General features: G+C 37.0%; 2 protein-coding genes across 8 annotated transcripts in view; one reads left to right on the top strand and one right to left on the bottom strand.

Annotated features, from left to right (window-relative positions):
• Positions 1-1,667, bottom strand: part of KNTC1 (kinetochore associated 1) — a 78,946-nt gene extending 77,279 nt beyond the window's left edge. For 3 of the 4 annotated variants that reach the window (XM_044243441.1, XM_044243445.1, XM_044243443.1), the window contains exon 1: positions 1,448-1,487. The gene's annotated coding sequence lies outside the window, so the exon portion shown is untranslated. Of the gene's footprint in view, positions 1-1,447; positions 1,488-1,638 lie in introns of those variants that run through there. The other variant, XM_044243442.1, reaches the window with a different exon arrangement.
• A 153-nt stretch (positions 1,668-1,820) lies between these two features.
• RSRC2 (arginine and serine rich coiled-coil 2) lies at positions 1,821-21,115 on the top strand. 4 transcript variants are annotated; one of them, XM_044243438.1, is made up of 10 exons: positions 1,821-1,959; positions 5,697-5,853; positions 7,012-7,055; positions 9,532-9,722; positions 10,582-10,785; positions 12,904-13,026; positions 15,856-15,935; positions 18,440-18,669; positions 19,080-19,169; positions 20,469-21,115. In XM_044243438.1, the coding sequence occupies exons 1-10, from the start codon at positions 1,954-1,956 to the stop codon at positions 20,646-20,648; spliced, it is 1,305 nt and encodes a 434-aa protein (XP_044099373.1). In that variant the 5' UTR covers positions 1,821-1,953; the 3' UTR covers positions 20,649-21,115. The 4 variants fall into 4 exon arrangements, with proteins under 4 accessions (XP_044099373.1, XP_044099372.1, XP_044099375.1 ...); XM_044243437.1 differs by having other exon boundaries at positions 18,437-18,669; XM_044243440.1 differs by lacking the exon at positions 1,821-1,959 and adding an exon at positions 7,869-7,946 and having other exon boundaries at positions 5,807-5,853; positions 9,510-9,722.
• The last annotated feature ends 785 nt before the right edge of the window (positions 21,116-21,900 follow it).

Here is a 21,900-nt window from a genome sequence, read left to right as displayed (position 1 = left end):
ACTGGTGGAGAATAGCAACCAAATAATTACAACTGTTTTGATAAGTGCTAGCAAAAGTAGGTTTTAAATTTTATGGAACATACAGCACAGCAAAGGTGCTTTTCACTTATAACCAGTTGTCTTCGAGAAAGCAACGTAATCCTTCTTCTGTTCCTCAGTTACCTGTAATAGGAATAGTTGTACCTGCAAAGGTAATGAGTTTTAAATACTCATGCAACAGTGCTTGGTTCATGGCAAGCACTCAATATTAAGCGTTAGGTAATTTATCATTTTCATTGGTGAAAACAGGTAACATTTAGGCTATGGTCATAGGAGGTTTTTAAATATAGGAAAGGAGCTGTTACCAAGAGTGTGAGCAAAGGTACAAAACAAAGCTTGTTAGAACAAACAATAGTTCTAGTGGCTCGTGTTTTTGGGTGGGAGTTGGAAGGAGATTAAGACAGGAGGGACAGGCTCGGGTGAGTACTTTGATGGGTCTCTGTGCCCCACATATGAAAAAAATAGAGAAATACTATCAACCTTCCAGAGCTGTCAAGTCACTCATTCAACAAGTGTTTATTGATGCCTACTTTGTATCAGGGAGTGCTCTAGAGCAAGAATACAGCTCAGAAGTCAGAAAAGCCCTGTCATCATTACAAAGTTTATATTAGTCTAAGAAGGACAAACAAAACAGTTAACATGTATTGAGTATGCACAGCAGTTTTGAATGCTCTACTCATTTAATCTGCACAACAACCCATTTTGCAGCAGAGGCACAAGCCAGGGATTAAATAAATGGCCAAGTCACCTAAATTGAGTAAATGATATAGTTAGACAAAATTCAAATTCACACCTATTAACTGTTGTGTTACCTCCCTACAAAAATAAGTAAGTGCCCAATTACGAACAGTGCTAAAGTTTTGAACTAAACGATGCTCAGGTGGGGGCCAAGGGGTCAAATAAGAACCTGTTGGGTAAAGGAAAGAGAGAACATGGGAGCTGAGATCCCAAGGGCAAGAAGCCAACTCTGCAAAGCTCGGAGAGAAAAAAGAGATGCAGGCCAGTGCAAAGGCTCGGAGGCTGGAAGGAGTTTGGGGCGGCTGCTGGGCCACAGCAAAAACGGAACAGTTCAAAAGCTAAACGAATCCTCAACTTTAAGATTGGGTTTTTATGCTCGGTACTACAGGGGAAAGACACTGAGGAGACGAGTGACCTGATTTGATAAACGATTTTTGATCAGTCGAGAGGCTGGGTGGAGAACCGATTAGCGAATTAGGTGAAATGAAAGTGTCAGTTAGGCCCCCATGCACAAACGCTCGCCACCGGACAACGGACCAGCAAGAACCGACTTCAAACTCACTCCCGCCAGCTTCTTGATGGGAAAACACCCGAACTGAGCTGAGGCCGCTGTTACTACGACCTGAACCCACCCCCAGGTCTCTACAGCAGCGCATTTCCCCCTCCTCACCTGCAACTGAAGAAACTAAAGAAGAACACTCAAACTTATCGTCCCTCTTCCTGCCACCCACAACTGTCCCTAATCGCTTCAGGTTCTAGCCCACGGGTTTAAATTGGCGGGAGAACACCAAACCCAACCCCTTTTACGGCAGCCGGAGGAGGCCAAAATTGCTTTAAAATCGAACTAGGAAGTTGCCCCACCTTAAATTCCACCCATTCCGATTTCCCGGCTGCGCATTCTAGGGTGTATTCTTGGCTCCGCCCCCTCTCTGGCCTTACACGCCCCTTTCAGAAGAACAACCAATCACTTCCTCGAATCGCGTTGCTATAGAGACTCTTATCACCACCCTTTTTTTTTTTTTTCCCAGCAAGCTGTGCGACGCGCCGGGCCTCATCCCCTTTGTGCCATCCGGGTCTCTCGCGCGAGCGATTTAGTCTGTGGCGAAGCGTCGGGGCGGCCGGTACAGTTGAGAGCGGCAAGTGGAGGCGCCGCCCTAGCGGCCAGGACTCTGGACTATGGCGGTAGGTGCCGACGCTGAGTATAAAACCCGGGGTATTTTTCTGCTACTCTCCAAAGAGCGGGTGAACGGCTCCCAGAGCTGTTGTCCGCGCGTGTGTGGACAAAATGGCGCCGCGGCCTTCTTCTGCGCCCGCCATCATGGCTGCCTGCTGTAGGGAGGGGGAAATGAGGCGGTGTCGGTGTCGGTGGGGGTGGGGAGCCGCAGGGAGTGTCTTTTTTTTTTTTCCAGAACTTTCCTCATCCCTCTCCTAGGCCTGTATTCCGTTCCACTCGTAGACCGGTCTCCAGCTTAGCTAACTCATTATTGTTAGTCGTTTTTATTGAGTTTCATTAGGGCTTGGGAATTTCTGTTCGCGTTGGGGAAGGGCTGGGGAAGAGAGAAAAGGGATGGGGGGGGGGTCTTTGAAAAGTATGGGATCAGAAAGGCGTTGTCTGTAAGGAGTAGAATGGAAGAAGAGAATCGTCTTGTAACGTTTTGGGGGGTGATTTTTTTGCTTACGCTCAGTAAAATTCTAGTTGCATAATTTTAATTAGTGTTTTGTCTGTGAAAACCTTAGTTTATTCCTTAGTACGGAGCTGAGGAAGCTGTTGCTCAAAGGGAGTAAAAAAAAAAATCGACTTAATTCCGAGAGGGCTTTGAACTACGAATTCCGATTGTCGTTCGTTTCCGAAGCGGCTCGTGATGTAATCATTTTGAAGTCTTTGAGAAGGATTATAATAAAGCCTTATCATTGGCGTTGTTTCTTAAATTTAAGAACCCTTCATTGACCCATTTAATTTTAAATAAGAACACTAGTTCTTTTAAAAAGCCTGCTTCGGGTATAGGATGCTCAGTTCTGCTGGATCACATTATTGTGACTACTTCGTTTTTCTTAACCCTGTTAAAAGAAAAATGCAAGCATCTTGTGTTCTTTTCGATTAACTAGAAAGTTCTATGTACTCCAAAAATAAGTAGGACTATAAACATACCGGAAGATTCGTAATTTGCCCTTGCTAAAAATTGGGGTATCTGAAATTAGGATGGTTTCTGCACTCCCCTCCCCCAATACCTAATTGAATTAAGAACCTTTTTTTTTAATAAGGTTTCAAACAGTTGGAAGGCTGTTTGGTGTTTGTGCAATTAATTGATGTAATGTTTTCCTTTGTTTAAATAGTGTTTTGGGCCTTTTAAGGTACTTTAAAGAATAGTGGTGTTTTACTTGGGCTCAAATATATTAAAAAAATAAAGTCCGTTCATACATTTGGTGCTGCAGTGCCTCCTTCAATAAAGAGACACAGTTCCCTGGAGAAGTGGCCTAGTATTAAATCCAGTGTACCTTCTTTGCACTGGAGAAAGATTTGTGTACTGTCTTGAGCATTATTAGGGTTTTAAACGGGATGTAAATGTTAAGATTACAGTGGTGAAAAAGCAGGTGCTGGAGTAGAGGACAGTTTTGCAGTTAGCATTTAAGATTTAGTATGTACACCCTGATAAATTGAAATAAAGCTTAGTAATTTTCAGAGAAATTTTATTCACTTCATTTTTTGGATACTTTTCACTAGGGCACTATAAAATAACCTCATGGAAATAAAAGTTTTGTGTGGGAGAAGTGGCCACCTATCATTTGTAGTCTGTTTAGTGATAGAATGGTTGTTTTTGTTTGTTTCTATAGTGTATTTTACAGGTGAAAATGGCTCTTTGGTGTAAGTTTTTATCTTGTATTACAGGGTACCTTTCTAAGCAAAGGGCATTTGACTTCCCTGATGCCAAGCTTCTCCCATGTTAAGCAAGTAAATAAGCCATTGACTGAAAACTTGTACTGCCTGGTCTAGATGCTGCCTTTTCCATCAGAAGGTGGTTTTCCATTCTGGTCATGATCTCTGTAAGAGTGAATGAGACGTGCCAGTGGTTTAGGAATGCTGGTTTTGGTAGAGAAGTCGCATGAATTAAGAGAAGTGAGCAGTGCTTCAGTTTTTGCGATTTTATTTTACCAAATGCAAGCCCTACCAGCACTTCACAGCATCAGAGACATATGAAATAGTTTGTAATGATAATGATGAGAACAAGAATTAAAAGAAAATGACCAGTATTGTGAAAATCTTAAGTATCCTTACCTGTGATACAGCATCAGTTATTTAATAGTAGACAGCAAAGAGCTAGAGTACCATCCTAGGAGAGGCAGGTAATGTTGTTGGATCTCCTTCGTAAGATCAGAAAGTTGAACTCGATTCTGTGATGAAAGCTTTCCTCACAAAAGTTTTATGATTCCAGAAATCACCCATACATAGAAAACTGGAGAAAGCATGTGTGATCACCTGAGAGTCTCTCCAGCAATTAGTTTCTTCCTTTGTGCTTGGTTTGGTTTGGCTGTGTTTTTTTGTTTTGTTTTTTTACCATTGTTAGAGGTTTAACACATTTATGTCTTTCATCCTAAGCGTTTATCATTTTACTCTTTGAGTCTAGCATTGAGTTTGGCACATTTGTGACTCTCAGTAACTAGTTGTTGAAATAGTGCAGTCTCACACTTCATTTGTTAAATTACTCCCCATTTAGTTTCCTTGGCATTTGTTTTCTGGATTGATTTTCTTAAGGGAAGGAGTTCGTTGTCATGTGATTATTCCTCCTGCTGAAAATCCGTATTTATCCAGTCCAGTTTCTTTTGTAAACAGCATGGTAGTAAATATTTTAGGCATTGTGGATCACATATAGTCTGTCCCATTCCTTGCTTAATAATCCTTCCAAAATGTGAAAACCTTCCTTGGGTCAAAGGTCAAGTAGTCCACCTTCTACATACTGCTGAAACTGTTCCCTCTACCTTTTAATCAAAATCTGACTTGGGAACATTCAGGTTTTAGCTTCGCAAAGCTTTTTTCTAGGACTCATTTAAATCAGTGTCTTTGTGTGATACTCTTGTTACTTGCTTTGCTCAGTACACAGTTACGAGCAAGTAAGTTGGAAAACAGGGAACTGATACTTAGATGAAGGAACCTCCTTTTGAGTAAATCAGGACTCTTGGGAAAGTGTAATACTTGATTGTTTTTCTAACTTGTACAAAATTTGCATTGTGAAAATTTATAAAATGCTTTGAAGCAGAAACGACTTAATGTTTCCATAGCGCAGAGCATATGTGAGGAGAGGCAGACCATATTTTGCAGCAGCACTGTGCCAAGGGGCTCTTTTCATTAAAGAGGGTTAATGAAATTAAGAGTGGGTTCTCAGATAGGTAAGTTAATTTTGCTTATTCTTTTATAATCTAGAAGCATTTTCTGCTGTTCTTAGATTTTACAGACTTAAGTCTTTAAATTTTACTACTTCGTTTTAAATGCCTTTTTAATGTTTGCTAATATAAGATAGAAGTATTGGTAAAGTCACGCAAATGACTTCACAAATCTAAAATGGACTGTATTTTCTCTGCTTGTTTTATTGGAAATACTTGGAGCCCTTATTCTTCTCGTTTCCCCATTGTTTTGAAAGTTATGAAAATGATTTTTTTTTTTTTAAGTAATTTTTAAAAAGTTAAAGACATCAGCCTAATTACATATGTCTGTTACCGAGTTAGTCCTTTCAGTTTATTCAGGCTTGTTTTTCAGGTACAAATAATACTTAACTACTTAGAAATTGGCCATTCTGGTTTATTGATTTTTTTTTTTTTAAATTTTGAAAACTCAAGGATGATTCTCCTCCCTCCTTCTTTTAAGAAATTAGAAACATTTTAAATGTAATTAAGAACTTAATAATCATTTATCTTTTAACTTTTAGGCTAGTGATACAGAACGAGATGGACTAGCCCCAGAGAAGACATCCCCAGATAGAGATAAGAAAAAAGAGCAGTCAGATGTATCTATTTCTCCTAGAGCCTCAAAACATCATTATTCAAGATCACGATCAAGGTCAAGAGAAAGAAAACGAAAGTCAGGTATGAATTGTTGGAAAACTGTAATTACCTCTATCCGTGTAAATGTGTATATAAGCCATAAATTTAGTTTTTTATATAATTAATAGGTGTTCTTTTCAGTTGAGAAATCAGTAAGGAAAGTACATTGGTAATTTTCTGGACAATTTTTTAGTTATGAGAAACCCAAATGTCCTCATGCAGAAATGTCATGACTTGTCCAAAGGCAAAAAATACATATTTAAATTTTTTGTCACAGTAATTCTGTTTTAACCCTGAGTTGTTTAAATTTCAATCTTTCAACATTGGTAAAATATTTTGAAAGATGTGCCTGGGCAGAATATTTTTCTGAGCTTATTTAATGTGCTTTTTGATGTGAGTTATGGAAAATTTTTAACCTTGTATTTTCATTTAATTTAATGTTAGAATATTTCTGAAGTGAGAGGTCTTGGCATTCTGAGGTGTTTCTTACTCATTTACTTGAAAAATAATTAGACTGATGTGGTATAGAAAGTATGATGTTTTGCTGTATGTTTTTTAAATTAGTATTGCTACTTAATGAAGAGGTTAAGTGAGAAGTAGAATACTAATGAGTTAAGAGTTTTAAGACCTGGGCTCCATTTATTTATGCTTTATGTCCACAGATAATTATCTGTAAGTAGTTAAAATGTAATTTTATGTGTATATTTGTAACTGTGCTGTATAAAATCACTTTTTTGAATAGAAATTTCAAAACTGTAGCATTCTTGACTATTTATGCCAGATACAGTTCAGACCTTATCTCTTGCATTCTTGTTTGTTTCTACTAAGCTGCTTTATAAATTTTCTGTGTGCTGTAAAGCAAAATGGGCTAGTCACAGTGGTTTGTGAATTAAGAATCTGTGACAGACTGAAAGACAGTATATATGTTTTTGATATGTCATGAAGGATTTTGGGGGGGTTGTTTGTTTTGCTTGCTCTCAGTTATATTTTTGTTTATTCAGAATGCTTGATTCGTTTCAAATATATTCAGTGCTGTTAAGTAGTATAATTCCACCCTTCCACAAAAAATAGTCTTTAGAAGATAGTAAGTGGAATTTTAATTTAGGAAAGTGGATTGGAAATCGTCCTTTTGAGTATTGGAATTTGTGTTTGAGATGTTTCTGTGTCTTGTTTATGGTGAATTTTTGTATGTATTTACAGATAATGAAGGAAGAAAACACAGGAGCCGGAGCAGAAGCAAAGAGGTAATTAACACTTTGTAGTGAATAGGCACTTTAAAATTCTTGTAAAGTATCTGGTAGAAATGTTTGTGTGAATATATGATACTATCAAGGTAAGTACCAAAACTTGAAATTTAAAAGGTTAATTGGGTATAAAATAAGCATGATATGGATCATCATTTTTCAAGAAGATAGTTGTTTATATGAAAAGTTCATTCAAAAACTATTAATTTTATTATGTTGTGAAAATATTCACAATAAAAATTTCATATGAAGATTATAATTGGTTTTTTTAGGCCTGTCACACAGAGCTTCCATTAATCTGAGGTCCCGAGTCTCCTTATACCTGACAGCTGCTCAGGATTTTCATATAGCAGTCATCTTTAAGTACCAATATCCTAGATAACTGTGGGCTTTTTCTTTATGGAAGATAATGAGTCCTCTTTGCATTAGCAAACCAGCTCAGTTTCCCTGAGAATAGTAGCGAATTTTGAAATAAAGTGTCTTTGAGGGACAGCTGGAAAGGTGGCAGTGACAGCAAAACTTGAGGGAAAAAAAAAGACAGCAGCTGTATGAAAGAGAAGCAGGAATTAACTTGCTCGCCCACCTGAGAAGACAAGGAATGAGCCAACAAGGAAGAACAGAAGTAGGATCCAAAAAGGGAGGAGAAGAGTCTTGTGGGGGCTGGGCAAGGGACTCTGAAAAAAAATGTGGGCAGGGACTTCACCTCTTCCCCTAATGGAAGCTCTGTTAAATTTTTAATTTAGGAGAGTTTTTGTGAAAATGACTATTTTGTTTAGCTCACATGATAACATTTCTATAATAAATCATACTCAGCGTGCTAATGCGCGAAGAGACTGAACTGAAGACGCTGCAGACTCAGATAGCAAAATAATAAGCCTACTTCATGATAAGGTAACTATTAGTCATTCAAACTCCTATTTCCCTTAAGTATATCTTAAATCAGTTAAGGGTTTTAATGTCTTTTTTTTTAATAATAGTAATGTTATGTTTGGAAAACTGGTTTGAAATAAACTCTAAAACCTTTGGAAATTGAACCACTTAAAGCTTTTCCAGTTTGCCATTATATGGCAAAACCAAGGAAATACTTTTATAAGCTCATAATACAGAGAACTGGCAATGAAATTAAAATTAAGCTGTGTCTCCAGGTCTCTCTATTTTTCTGCAAAATATTAAATAACATACTACGATTCTTTTCAGATATATCATGCATGTTCCAAAATGTTGGGCCAGGTTTTTGGTTTTAAGCAAAGTTAATCTTGAGTGTAAAGAAAAATGCTATGTTCTGGGAAACCTGAGTTAAGTGTCCTGTTGTAAAAAAGCAGTGGCCTGGGCATAAGAACAACATGGGGTCTGGATTCAGCTGCTACCATGTAGTTTTGTGACTTTAGATCTTCATTTAGTCATACTTAAAGTAAGGGAAGTTTAGAGGATCTGAGTTTCCTTCCAGCTTTAAAATTGTGTTTCTGAGATGTCCAGGTTTTTAAGCTTTAGCTGAAAGATAGATTTGACAACTTAATGTGAGGAGATCTAATGTTTATCACTTCCTAATTTGGCATGTGAGATTAGGATGGAGACTTGATCATGCAATTAATTTTAGCTCAGTCTCTGAATGCATATGTTGTGAAAGCAAAAGTCTTGGTTTTTATCTCTCAGAGTATGGGGCAAGTATGTATTGTATAATGGTATAGGGATTAATTATGTTATGCCTAGTTTGATTTCATAAAAATTAAAACAGATACGGTTGCCATTTTCTACCCTAGGTACATGAAATGTAATAGAACTTCAAGCCCGTTGGGATATTGCAAGATGAAAAGTGATTTCTTCACAGTTTAGACATTGGGAGAAAAATCAAGAGCCGTCTTTTAGAGAGAATGTGGCAGTATAGCTATAAAAAGGACACTTCAACTCTGCGTAAAGTAACTTAAAATTGCAGAAAATACTAATAATTAGTAAGATTAATCTTATTTAGCTACCTAACTGAAATGCGTTTCTGTGCATTTCTTTGTGTCCTGATCTTCACTATTGTTAAGTTTTTAAACCTAAAATAATATGTATTCTGGTTATGGAAGTTGATGTATACGTGTATACATGATCTGTTTCTCTAAAAGGTTTGTTGGAAAATTTTGAAAGTCTTGATATATGTGTACTTCCCTTATTCCTTTAGATAAAAGAAACACCAGGGATTCCTCTTTTTTCCGATAATAATGGTTTTTCAGTATTATTTCAACATTGAAAATCATTGTTTTAATAATTTATTTTGGGGAGGAAACTGCAATTTGGGGGATATATAAAGACAATAAGATTAGTAATATTCATCTGCAACATTTGGGTGATGTGAAACTAGATCATTTTTTTTATTTGCCACACACTCCTAAGGTTACTAATGTTGCATCACAACATTTTTGTCTACTGATACCCATACTAACTCTCTTTGTTGCACTATTTTCCTGAAAGAACCAACTTCTTCTTAAAACAGGCAAGAAGACATGAATCCAAAGATAAATCATCTAAGAAACACAAGTCTGAGGAACATAATGACAAAGAACATTCTTCTGATAAAGGAAGAGAGCGACTAAATTCATCTGAAAACGGTGAGGACAGACATAAACGCAAAGAAAGAAAGTCGTCGAGAGGCAGAAGTCACTCACGATCTAGGTCTCGTGAAAGGTAAGTGATTTTGGTGTTTATAAGTTAGTGCCGTGTAAGGAGCTATATTATGTAAAGCTTCTCATGAACCCAGCAATACCCAAACTATCTTAATTAGAAAATAGATGTTTTTTGCTAGGATCTATTCCTTTGTTATCTAATGTCTGCTAGTAGCTGAAGTCTTTGGGGCATTGTTTTCTGATGAAGGTAAAGAAAAGTGTTAAAGACTTGGGGATTAAAAGATGATTGTGTATGATTCACATTCATCTAGCCAGTATTTTTTAATTTCTTATTTATCTGTCACTTGCAGTGAAAAAATTTATTTAGCTGACCTATGTTTAAGCCAATATAACAGGACTTCTGTATTGTCAATGTAGGATTTTTTTGCTGCTAAACTAATTTAGATTTTCTTTTGTATTGAAAACTGGATCATGGCAGAAAAATTGTGAGACTTTTGTTAAAAGAAGCGTTTAGTGTATGTTTGGAGTTTTCTGTGGGAATATATATATGTGGTATATCAGATTAGGTCTGAATTTTTTGGTAGTAGATTAACTTGTCATCTTTAAGTTGCATAAGTACTTCACTAAGGCAATAATTGACTTTAAACTATTAAACAGGATCTTAAGTTGGGTTAGGATGCATTGCATTTTTAACATGTAGCTTTATTGTGTGCCCTCTGAGACATCATCAAACAAGAATAAAGTCTCATTTGTTGTTACAGTTTCTTCCAGTAGATGCCTCAATTAGCCTTTCTCTACACAATACAGATTAGTTTATTGCCTGGCTTGACAGCACACACTGTAGATAATTAATTCATAATGTCTGTAATTTGAGAAGACGCAGCTCTAAATAACTACACACTTACGTGTTTTAATTTCAGGCGTCATCGTAGTAGAAGCAGAGAGCGGAAGAAGTCTCGATCAAGGAGTAGGGAACGGAAGAAGTCACGATCCAGAAGCAGGGAGAGGAAGAAGTCACGATCCAGAAGCAGGGAAAGAAAACGCCGGATTCGATCTCGTTCCCGCTCAAGATCAAGACACAGGCATAGGAGTAGAAGCAGAAGTAGAACAAGGAGTAGAAGTCGGTAAGTAGTCATCATCTTGAATAAAATCAGATAGCTCCCTCACGGGGTCTGTTGATCTTCCTCAGTCTGAGAATATCAAATTTGTGGGTCAGAATTTTATTTGAGTTACAAAATATTTTAACAGCATTCTGACTAATAAAGAACTATTTAAACACTTGCCATAGCATTCTTACAGATACTCATTTAATCAGGTCTTCTGTGAAGTGCAGGTAGAGATAGTCCTATTAAAATTACTCAGTTGTTTTGGGTGTTGAATTGTGTTAATTGTATAATCAGAGTAGCTTACATTTATTGCATGCCTGCTATGTGCTGTGTATTAATGTCAGCTCTTTCATGTACTATCTCATCCAATTCTCAAAACAACTGTTTTGTGAGTTAAGACCGTCGGGCTTAGAGAGCTTGAGTAATTGCCTAGGAAGCCCCAAATCATTGTTGTTAAATGGTCCTGTCAGGACCAAGTCCCAAGTATGTCTGAATGCAAAGTCAGTCTATGTGTTTGACCCACCATACTGCATATGCTATCTCAGGTATTCAGAAAGATGAGCTTAATTCAAACCTATCTTGATTGAGAGGAGGCCTTAATTTGTTGAGACAGAAAGTACAATGAAGAGCACAAGAGAAAATTTTTAAATAATCAGGGTATACATTTAGTCTGTACTTACTTATATCAGACAATTATTAATAATACATATGCGCAGATACTGTTGTTAAATAAGGGGAAAGGTTTTTTGTTAATTGTTCAAGTTAGTCTGTAAAGACAAATTACTTGGCTTTCTCTTGTTTATCAAGTGTTTTGGGGGGGTTGGATGCAAATGGTGGGTGTTTTAGATTTTCTTTATTTTATTTTATTTTATTTTTAAGATTTTTATTTATTCAACACAGAGATCACAAGTAGGCAGAGAGGGAGACAGAGAGAGAGGAGGAAGCAGGCTCCGCACCAAGCAGAGAGCCCGGTGTGGGACTCAATCCTGAGACTGTGAGATCATGACCCAAGCCGAAGGCAGAGGCCCAACCCACTGAGCCACTCAGGCGCCCTCGATTTTCATTATTTGAGCAAGAGCAGTGAGTGTGCAGGAGATAAGAGTGGGACAGCAGCAGAGGGAGAAGCAGACTCATTGCTGAGCAGCTTGCTGGCTGGGGTCCCTGGGATCATGACCTGAGTCACCCAAGAGCCCCTCAAAGTGGTTGTTTTGTTTGTTTGTTTGTTTATGAATTTTTAATTATTTATTTATTTTTAAAGATTTTATTTATTTATTTGACAGAGATCACAAGTAGGCAGAGAGGGAGAGGAGGAAGCAGGCTCCCGGCCAAGCAGAGAGCGGATACAGGACTCGGTCCCAGGACCCTGGGATCATGACCTGAGCCGAAGGCAGAGGTTTAACCCACTGAGCCACCCAGGTGCCCAGTGGTGGTTTTATTAAAGCACACAGACAGGACCTGTGGGTTGCTGATGATCAGTTTTTAATCAATAGTTCAGTTTTCAGTAGTTTACTAATTTAAACTTTACCAGTTAAGAGTTTTAGTGAGTTTAGGTAAATAATAATTTCATCATTATCATTAATATCTTATTCTCCATGTGGGCATACAAGCCATTATTTGTGGTATTTCTAGTTTTGACCACTGCTACTCTTACTTTATTTTGCTCAGTGCCTATTTTTTTATCTTCCATTCCTAATTATTTTGTTTTACTGATTTTTGTGCTTGGGATTTTTTTTTTTTCTTTTACAAATTCATTGTAGATTAAAATACTAGGAACATTTAAACTATGGATCTCATTACTAGGGATTTATCCTGCATACTCACCTATGTGAATATAAAATGACTGATGTGCAAGTCTAGTCTTTGCACTGTTGGGTGTAATAGCAGGGGATTGGAAAACATCCTCAATAGTCTGTAGCAGGGAACATTAAATGAATTTACAGAAGACTAGCAGCATATTCAGGGAACTACCATACTCTGTGGAAGCTATAGTACAGAGATAGAGAGGAAAGGGTTCTAAATGGTTTGACTACTGTTTGCATTTTTGTTGAACCTCTGCAAATATAATGGATTTTGATTAAATGAACTAATTATCACTGCTTTGCCATAATGCAACATGTGAAATACGATTTATTACAGAGATAGGAAGAAGAGAATTGAAAAACCTAGAAGATTTAGCAGAAGTTTAAGCCGAACTCCTAGTCCACCTCCCTTCAGAGGTAGAAACACAGCAATGGATGCACAAGAAGCTTTAGCTAGGAGGTGGGCATATTTTGTCTTTGATGCATTTTTCCTTTTTGACTTGAAGTTGATACTCAATTGTGTGGACAAAGTGAATGCTTTCAGAGTTTAAGTTAAATAATTAAATATAGCCATGATACATATTGTGCCAGTTTTGATCTAGAACTAAGTAGTTGGTTAATTCTCATTTTAAACATTTACCTATTTGTGCAACTGGAAAGATTACAATGTCTGCAACAGTTTCTCTGTTTTCCTTCATGATTAACTGATTCATTTTTCTCAAATTTAGGCTCCTAAATATTTTTGGTTTGCAATAAAAACTTTTTTAGAAATCTAAATCTGATTCAAGAGCTCTTAAATTTTGCCTCTGAAACTGCATTGTCCTTTTGTTTTTCTTCCTCAAGAAAACAGTCTGAAACAATTCTGTCAATGGGTTTCTTATTTTAAAGGTTGCAAATAATAAACATTACAAGGTGATTTGTTTGATCTTGAAAGTCTTACTGCTGATAGCATAGGGAGACCGTTTCATGTTTTAATTCTGTAAGCATTCCAAAGATGTTCTGGTAATTGTGGGACTACACACAGCGGGGCTGTCTGGCCAACATGTGCAAAACGTTGAAAGAACTGCCTCATATAGAGAGGCAAGAAGTAAAGTAGAATCCAAGTGCTTGTTTGCAGGTTTTCCCATATTCTGAAAACTATACTCTTGATTTTGGGGTTTTTTTTTTTTCCTTATGAAATTGAGTTTGTATTTTTTTTTCATTACAAAAATACAGTTATCACAATGTAACCTGATGGGCTGCTGCCCTGTGAACCCAGCCTGGCAGAAACTCCAGCTGAACAGCAGCAGCAGCAAAGGTGTGAGCTCGCCCCTTCTTCATTCCATTCACTGTAGTGAATGGTGTTAATTCCAACCTGCAATGGCCATTTTAAATATGCATCAATAGTAGTGACTCATACTTTCTTTCTGAAACTAAAATCCACAGAATTAATGAGTAATTTATTATAATATCTGAAGTAACTTATAAAGAAGGATCTGTTAAGTCTGACCAGTATTTTTTTAAGCCCTAAAGTTTATTCTCCCCCCTCAAAGTTTATTCTTATTATAAGTTGGTTGTGCTTTAATTTTTGGCTTTTATTAAAGTTGAAGCTGTTAGTAGCATCAAAAACTTCAGCGTAAAAAAATAATCTTAGTGATTTTCAGATGACAAGTTTACATGAAATAACTCTTTTTAAACCTATTTTTTTTTAAGCTTTTATTTATTTATTTGACAGAGATCACAAATAGGCAGAGAGAGAGGAAGCAGGCTCCCTGCAGAGGTCGATCCCAGGACCCTAGGATCATGACCTGAGCCGAAGGCAGAGGCTTTAACCCACTGAGCCACCCAAGCGCCTCTGAGTTAACTCTTTTAAGTATCAAATTGGTCCTTGGCTACTTTGAAATTCAAAGGGCCATCTTTTGATAACAAGATACTGCAGTATATAGGCCTTTTGTTGTTGTTCGATTTTTGTTTTTAAATATGGACTATTTTTAAAGATTTTACTTATTTATTTATTTGTCAGAGAGAGAGAGAGAAAGCACACAAGCAGGCAGAGAGGCAGGCAGAGGTGGAGAGAGAGGCAGGCTCCCTGCTGAGCAAGGAGCCTGATGCAGGACTCGATCCCAGGACCCTGGGATCATGACCTGAGCCGAAGGCAGCGGCTTAACCCACTGAGCCACCCAGGCATCCCTGGACTATTTTTAAACTACTTTGAAAACAGTTTTAGTATCTATGTACCAACATGTTAATGTTACCCCTAATCAGGAACTTTTATTCCCAAGGACAAAATCAAGTCTGTACTGTGTCTGTCTTGAATGTGTACTCAGTAAGAGGGAATAAAATTATATTGTTATGTTCATTTTATGTAAATACAGCAGTTGTTAAAGCCAGTGCAATTTTCCTACCCATAGTACACCAAAACAAAAAACCTTTTCCTTAATCTTTGCCCCTTTATACCACATTAAAGGAGAAAGGGTGACTTTTGACCTAATAATTGGGAAATCAAGGAGTCATAAAAAAGGTTTCTCTTTCAGGAACTCATGAAGATGCTATTACTTAAGATTTGTTGTATAAGAAGTAGATACTAACTTGACAATACATTTTTAGTATATTAGTAAATTTAGTGTGAGTGAACTACAGTCTTTTTTTTTGTTTTGTCTGAGGATGAATTTGTGTTTCAGGTTTCTAGTTCCATTGCTAATAATAAATTTCTTAAATTGCTAAAAGTTCCCAAATAGGATTTATTGGCCTCTTTTTTATTTTTGGCTATTTTTAATTTTTACTGATTTAAGGTTATATGATTAAAAAGTGTGTTTCAGTAGAAAAGTCATAATTGGCATGTTTTAATTGGCCTTATCCTGTGTCAGCATCCCTCCTAAGAAGCATGTAGGTAGTTCTGTAAACACTGTTTACTACTTTCAACGTACCTTAAGATTTACTCGGTTCTCATTATGTCATTTGCAAGATGTAATGTTATCCATACTGTTAAAACCATCAATGATAAAGGTTGAATAATTTTTATTTTTTACTAGACTCTGTGGGAAGTGTGTGTAAAAGCTATTCAGTTTTTTGGCAATTCCATGAATTAAAAATGTTTAAAACCAGTATTGAAATACTCTTTAACTGTGACTATCTTAAGGATGAATGCTTTTTTTCCCCCCATATACAGATACCAATTAGTGTTAAACTTAAATTTAAAATTCTGTTAAGTGTTTCGTTTCTATACATGTGGAGGAATACAAAGAAATACAAAGGTAAATACTGGTTTTATATTGAGTGTTGTTATAAACATTGAAATTATTTTTGACAGGTTGGAAAGAGCAAAGAAATTACAAGAACAGAGAGAAAAGGAAATGGTTGAGAAACAAAAACAACAAGAAATAGCTGCAGGTAATTTTCTTTACTATAGACGTGTGGCATTTTTTTGTAGAAAACCTGGAAAGTTCAGAAAAGTAATAGGAGGAAAATCACCTATGAGCCTTGCTACCCATCAGTGTACTGTAAAACTGTTATTATTACTGAAATGTGAACTTTTTTTTTTTTTTAAGATTTTATTTATTTATTTGTCATAGAGAGAGAAGCGAGAGCAAGCATAGGCAGACAGAGTGGCAGGCAGAGGCAGAGGGAGAAGCAGGCTCCCTGCCAAGCAAAGAGCCCGATGTGGGACTCGATCCCAGGACGCTGGGATCATGACCTGAGCCAAAGGCAGCCGCTTAACCAACTGAGCCACCCAGGCGTCCCAAATGTGAATTTTTTTAATGTTAACTTTCATTCCTCATAAATTCGTCATGCATATGTATTGCTTACTTGGTTGATGCACATGATTTTGACAAGTAAACAGTCACAGTTCTCGTTCATATAACACTGTAGCCATCACGGCATATTTTTTTACTCATGGTTTTTGGAAAAATGCAATTTATTGAAGATGACAACTGATCTTGGGTGAGAAATCAGGTTATTAGACATAACACAAACATTGCCTGTGGGTGATTGAAGGAGATCAGGGAGACTTACTGAATTACATGGAATGTAATGTGGAAGGTGTTTTTGTTTGTTCACATTCCTAATAAATTGGTGGTACTAGAAATAAACTAAAATTGTACAAATTGGGGTACCTGGCTGGCTCAGTTGGTAGAGCATGTGACTCTGAATCTCAGTGTTGTGGGTTGGAGCCCAGTGTTGGGTGTAGATTACTTAAAAATAAAATTAAAAAAATTTTTTTAAGAAATTGTACAAATTGGGGTGCCTGGATGACTCAGTGGGTCTAAGCCTCTGCCTTCAGCTCAGGTCATGATCCCAGGGTCCTGAGATCGAGCCCCGAGTTGGGCTCTCTGCTCAGCAGAGAACCTGCTTCCCTTCCCTCCACCTGCCTCTGTGCCTACTTGTGATCTCTGTCAAATAAATAAATAAGATCTTTAAAAAAAAAAAAGAAAGAAAAAAGAAATTGTACAAATTGCCTTTAACAAGTATTCATGCATTTTATTTATTTAATATGGAGGGGGTAGAAGGTGAGGCAGAGGGAGAGAAAGAGACATGTTCCACACCCACCTTGGAGCCGTGAGGGCTCAGTCTCACAACTCTGAGATCATGACATAAGCCAGAATTAAGAGTTGGAAGCTCAACGGAATCAGCCATCCAGGCACCCCTGCCATTTTGCTTTTAATACTTGAAAAATTTCCATAACTGGATTCCCATAGTATTAGTAATTAAAGAACTTGATAAGCTTTATTCTGGGCTGGCAGAAAAACATAGAGTAGTCTTTGTGTTCACAAAAAATTGACTTAGTTCCTGACTGAATCACTTAAAATAATGGGAATACCAGGTGTGGCATTTAACTTCTATAGGATTTGGGCTTCCTGCTTGCTAAATGTGCATAATACTTGTTTAATATCTTAAATGTTTGTTACAAATTTCCGATGAACGTCTAAATAACCATTTTTTAAGCTTAAAGAGCCATACAAATAGTATTCATTGTTACAAGTTTAGCTACAAGTACCATAGTTCATTTTCATTGAAATTACAAATTTTTTTGTGTGTAGAATTTTATTTTTTATTTTTTATTTTTTTAAGATTTTACTTATTTATTTGACAGAGATCATAGGTAGGCAGAGAGAGAGAGGAGGAAGCAGGCTCCCCACTGAGGAGAGAGCTGGATGTGGGGCTTGACCCCAGGACCCTGGGATCCCGACCTGAGCTGAAGGCAGAGGCTTTCACCCGCTGAGCCACCCAGGCGCCCCTTATTTGTAGAATTCTTACTATTTTAAGATACATAAAGTATTAGTATATAGGAGGGATCATATCCAGAAATGTCTATTAGAAATAAATTGAGGGACGCCTGGGTGGCTCAGTTGGTTAAGCAGCTCCCTTCGGCTCAGGTCATGATCCCAGTGTCCTGGGATCGAGTCCCACATGGGGCTCCTTGCTCCGTGGGGAGCCTGCTTCTCCCTCTGCCTCTGCCTGCCTCTCTGTCTGCCTGTGCTCGCTCTCTCTCCCTCTCTCTGACAAATAAATAAAATCTTTAAAAAAAAAAAAGAAATAAATTGAGTAGGGCGCCTGGGTGGCTCAGTGGGTTAGGCCGCTGCCTTCGGCTCAGGTCATGATGCCAGGGTCTTGGGATCGAGCCCCACATCGGGCTCTCTGCTCAGCAGGGAGCCTGCTTCCTCCTCCCTCCCTCTCTCTCTGCCTGCCTCTCTGCCTACTTGTGATCTCTGTCAAATAAATAAAATTTTTTAAAAAAGAAATAAATTGAGTAAATTTTGCTGAAATATTAATTCTTAGTAAACTAACCTGCATTTCCTTATTTTGGTAAACATATTCTTACCTATAAAAGCACTATTGTAAATCAGGAGGTTGGTTTTGTTAAGTCTTAAAATCTGTGCTTATGTCTTCAGCAGCTGCAGCCACCGGAGGTTCTGTTCTCAATGTTGCTGCCTTGTTGGCATCAGGAACGCAAGTAACTCCTCAGATAGCTATGGCAGCTCAAATGGCTGCCCTGCAGGCGAAGGCTTTGGCAGAAACCGGAATAGCTGTACCTAGCTATTATAACCCAGCAGCTGTGAATCCAATGAAATTTGCTGAACAAGAGAAAAAAAGGAAAATGCTTTGGCAAGGCAAGAAAGAAGGGGTAAGTTCTTTAATTCTTCTCCTCTTTTGTCGTTTATTCCTAATTAGCAGTTGCTTAGAAAAATAAATTTGGATTGGAAAAGATTGGTTTGTGTTTATTTTTCCTTCTCCAGACTTGATTGTAATAGTTTAATTTATCACAGTTTAATGTTGGAAAAAGATTGATCTAAGAAAACCAGTAGTGATTCAAAGAAATCCAGTATTCCCATACATTTGTAATGGAGGAAGATGCTCCTTGGCTTAGGCTTTTTCATACTGTTTATTTACTTTGTAGTAGAAATTTTAAAATAATCATAAACTGAAAATAATTATAACTGCACTGTTAAAATACTATAAATGTTATCATTTCTTTTAAACCTTATTACTTAGCTAAATTTTATGAATTGTAAAAGTTCATTGTTTTCTTTACAGGACAAATCCCAGTCTGCTGAAATATGGGAAAAATTGAATTTTGGAAACAAGGACCAAAATGTCAAATTTAGGAAATTAATGGGTATTAAGGTGAGTTACACACTTTGAATTAAAATCCGTATTAACATTTTCAGACTAACATTGGTCCTTACCCTAAAAGTTAATTTCAATAATGTGTGATCTCTGGGTACTTTCTAGTGTCTTTATGTTTCGTGCTTCACATTCATTTCACAGAATTACGTTGTCATTGTTAGTTGACAATACAGACCATTTAAATTAACATAGTTGTTGATTATAACCTATTTATACCTTAAATGAACCTTTTTCTAGTAAATAAAAATGAAATTATAAATGGAAATTAATAAATTTGCTTTTAGAAAATGTTCATTTGAAGCGAACTTTAGGGACACCTGGGTGGCTCAGTTGGTTAAGCGTCTGCCCTCCTCTCAGGTCATGATCTCGGGGTCCTGGGATGGAGCCCCACATTAGGCTCCTTACTCAGCAGAGGAAGAAGAAGAACTATTAGAGGGAGAACTCTGCCTTTCACTCCCTGTGCTTGTGCACATGTTCTCTTTCTCTGACAGAAAAAATCTTCCTTAAAAACTGAGTGTAGGGGCGCCTGGATAGCTCAGTGGGTTAAGCCACTGCCTTCAGCTCAGGTCATGATCTCAGGGTCCTGGGATCGAGCCCCACATTGGGCTCTCTGCTAAGTAGGGACCGCCTGCTTCCCCTCTCTCTCTGCCTGTCTCTCTACCTACTTGTGATCTGTCAAATAAATAAATAAAATATTTTTTAAAAAAACTGAGTGTACTTGGAATCAGACCTTAATATTGAAAGTTTCTAGAAAGCTATTTTATTTTTTAAGATTTACTTATTTATTTACTTTTTTACTTGTGATCTCTCTCCGTCAAATAAATAAATAAATAAAATCTTCAAAAAACAACTAAGCTTCACTGAATTGGCTTTTTTGGAATGATACCAGACAATCTTTGCATTTACTGCTAGCTTTCCCTGTTCTAATTCTTTCCTTAGCTTCCCGCATCATTGCTTCCTTTGGTCTCTGCTCAGATGTCAACTTTTTAGTCCTTTCTCACTTGCCTTTTTAAAAGTAGCAAGCATACCATCTCCATTTTCTGCCTTTCTCCTAGACTTTACTGGTATGTTCTACATTTTCTTTCTCATACACACTAAAATGAAGTTGATTTTTGTTAAATCTTGGATTATCCCCATACCTAGAAAGAACAGTGCCTTGCATTCCATAGGTACTAAATAAATAAGTAGAAGGTAAAAACCTATTCTAAAAATGTGATTTATTGATACTATAAATTGAGAAGAACACGTTATTCTCATTTGTTTATTTTAATAATGTATCTTTTATTTCGTGTTTAGAGTGAAGATGAAGCTGGATGTAGCTCAGTTGATGAAGAAAGTTACAAGACTTTGAAGCAACAGGAAGAAGTATTTAGAAATCTAGATGCTCAGTATGAAATGGCAAGATCACAAACCCACACACAAAGAGGAATGGGATTGGGTTTCACATCATCAATGCGAGGAATGGATGCAGTTTGAAAAAGATCAGACTTAATGTTTGGGACTTTATGGACTTCTGGTTCTGATGTCAGGTCCTTGTTCACCAAACAGCTAGCATTCTAGCTTGCATGGGTGTTGCATTGACTTTAATTTATTGAAAAATACGATTTTTTGTAAATATCAGATCAGTGATACTGGTGTTAGTGTTGTAATCAGGTTAAACACACTTCCATTGAACTTGACAGGACTATAGAAGGACAATATTTTTTAGTTCATGAATTCTACTTTTCAAATACGTAAAAGCTGCAGGTGGGATAAAATCTCATACATGGATATTTCGTGTCCGCTGTCTTGTGTACTTTTGTACTTAACCTTGTACAGTTATTTTCATCTCTTGAAACATGAAAGAAATGTTATGTAGATGTTCTTTAGAAGATCTGGCCATTTGGTACATAATCCAGCACAAATACGCTGGGTGGTGATGACAATAAAAATGGTTTTCTCAACACTGGTGTTAATTTAAGTTACCTGGAATTCTTATTTGAATTTGTTTCATAGTTTTTTGTAGCATTTTGCAATTGCTATTAGAGAACACTAGGTAGAATTTTTTTTTTTCTTTCTTTTTTTTTTTCTAAGAACAGTTAACTGCTCTAGGCAATACTATGGTAAGCAGAAATGTAAAAGGAAGTCGGGAGAAGTAGACAAACTTATTACAATAATACTGTTTTCCTACTACTGTAAGGAACAATGGTGTACAGTATTTGTTCAATATTCCATATGTTATTCAGGAAATAGATTAATACATTAAAGGGATGTACGCACTTTTATTTTAATAAAGTGCCTTATTACAAGCTCTCGGTATGCCCTTTGCTCATTATCCCTTTGAAGTCTTCAGTAGCACAAAGTACCAAAATACTAGAAAACTACTTTGTTAAATAGGGCATAAATCTGGTGAAGGAAGGGGACTCTAGAACTTAAAAAATCATTTGTTTTTATTACTACAAGATCATGATTCACCTTTTCCTAGAGAAATTGGGGAACTGTACTTAATGGTAAAACTTACACCTTTATTTATTTTAATTTATTTTGGGGGAGGGACAGAGGAAGAGAATCCTTTAAGCAGACACCTCACTGAGTGCAGAACCTGACATGGGACTGGATACCATGACCCATGAGATCATGACCGTAGCCAAATCCAAGAGACAACCAGCTGAGCCACCCGGGTGCCCATTATACCTTTATTTTTTAATTTTTTAAAAGATTTTATTTGACAGGTAACAAGAATGGTGAA

This window comes from Neovison vison, chromosome 3, assembly GCF_020171115.1.
Source record: "Neovison vison isolate M4711 chromosome 3, ASM_NN_V1, whole genome shotgun sequence".
In the NCBI taxonomy this organism is placed as follows: domain Eukaryota; kingdom Metazoa; phylum Chordata; class Mammalia; order Carnivora; family Mustelidae; genus Neogale; species Neogale vison.
This window is presented reverse-complemented; position numbering and strand designations above follow the sequence as displayed.

What these genes read in the sequence shown, in the direction of transcription:
- RSRC2 (XM_044243437.1), top strand. An exon ending in AGAACAAGGAGTAGAAGTCG is followed by an intron (nt 10,786 to 12,903) that starts GTAAGTAGTCAT and finishes GATTTATTACAG; the next exon opens with AGATAGGAAGAAGAGAATTG. An exon ending in GGCAAGGCAAGAAAGAAGGG is followed by an intron (nt 18,670 to 19,079) that starts GTAAGTTCTTTA and finishes TTTTCTTTACAG; the next exon opens with GACAAATCCCAGTCTGCTGA.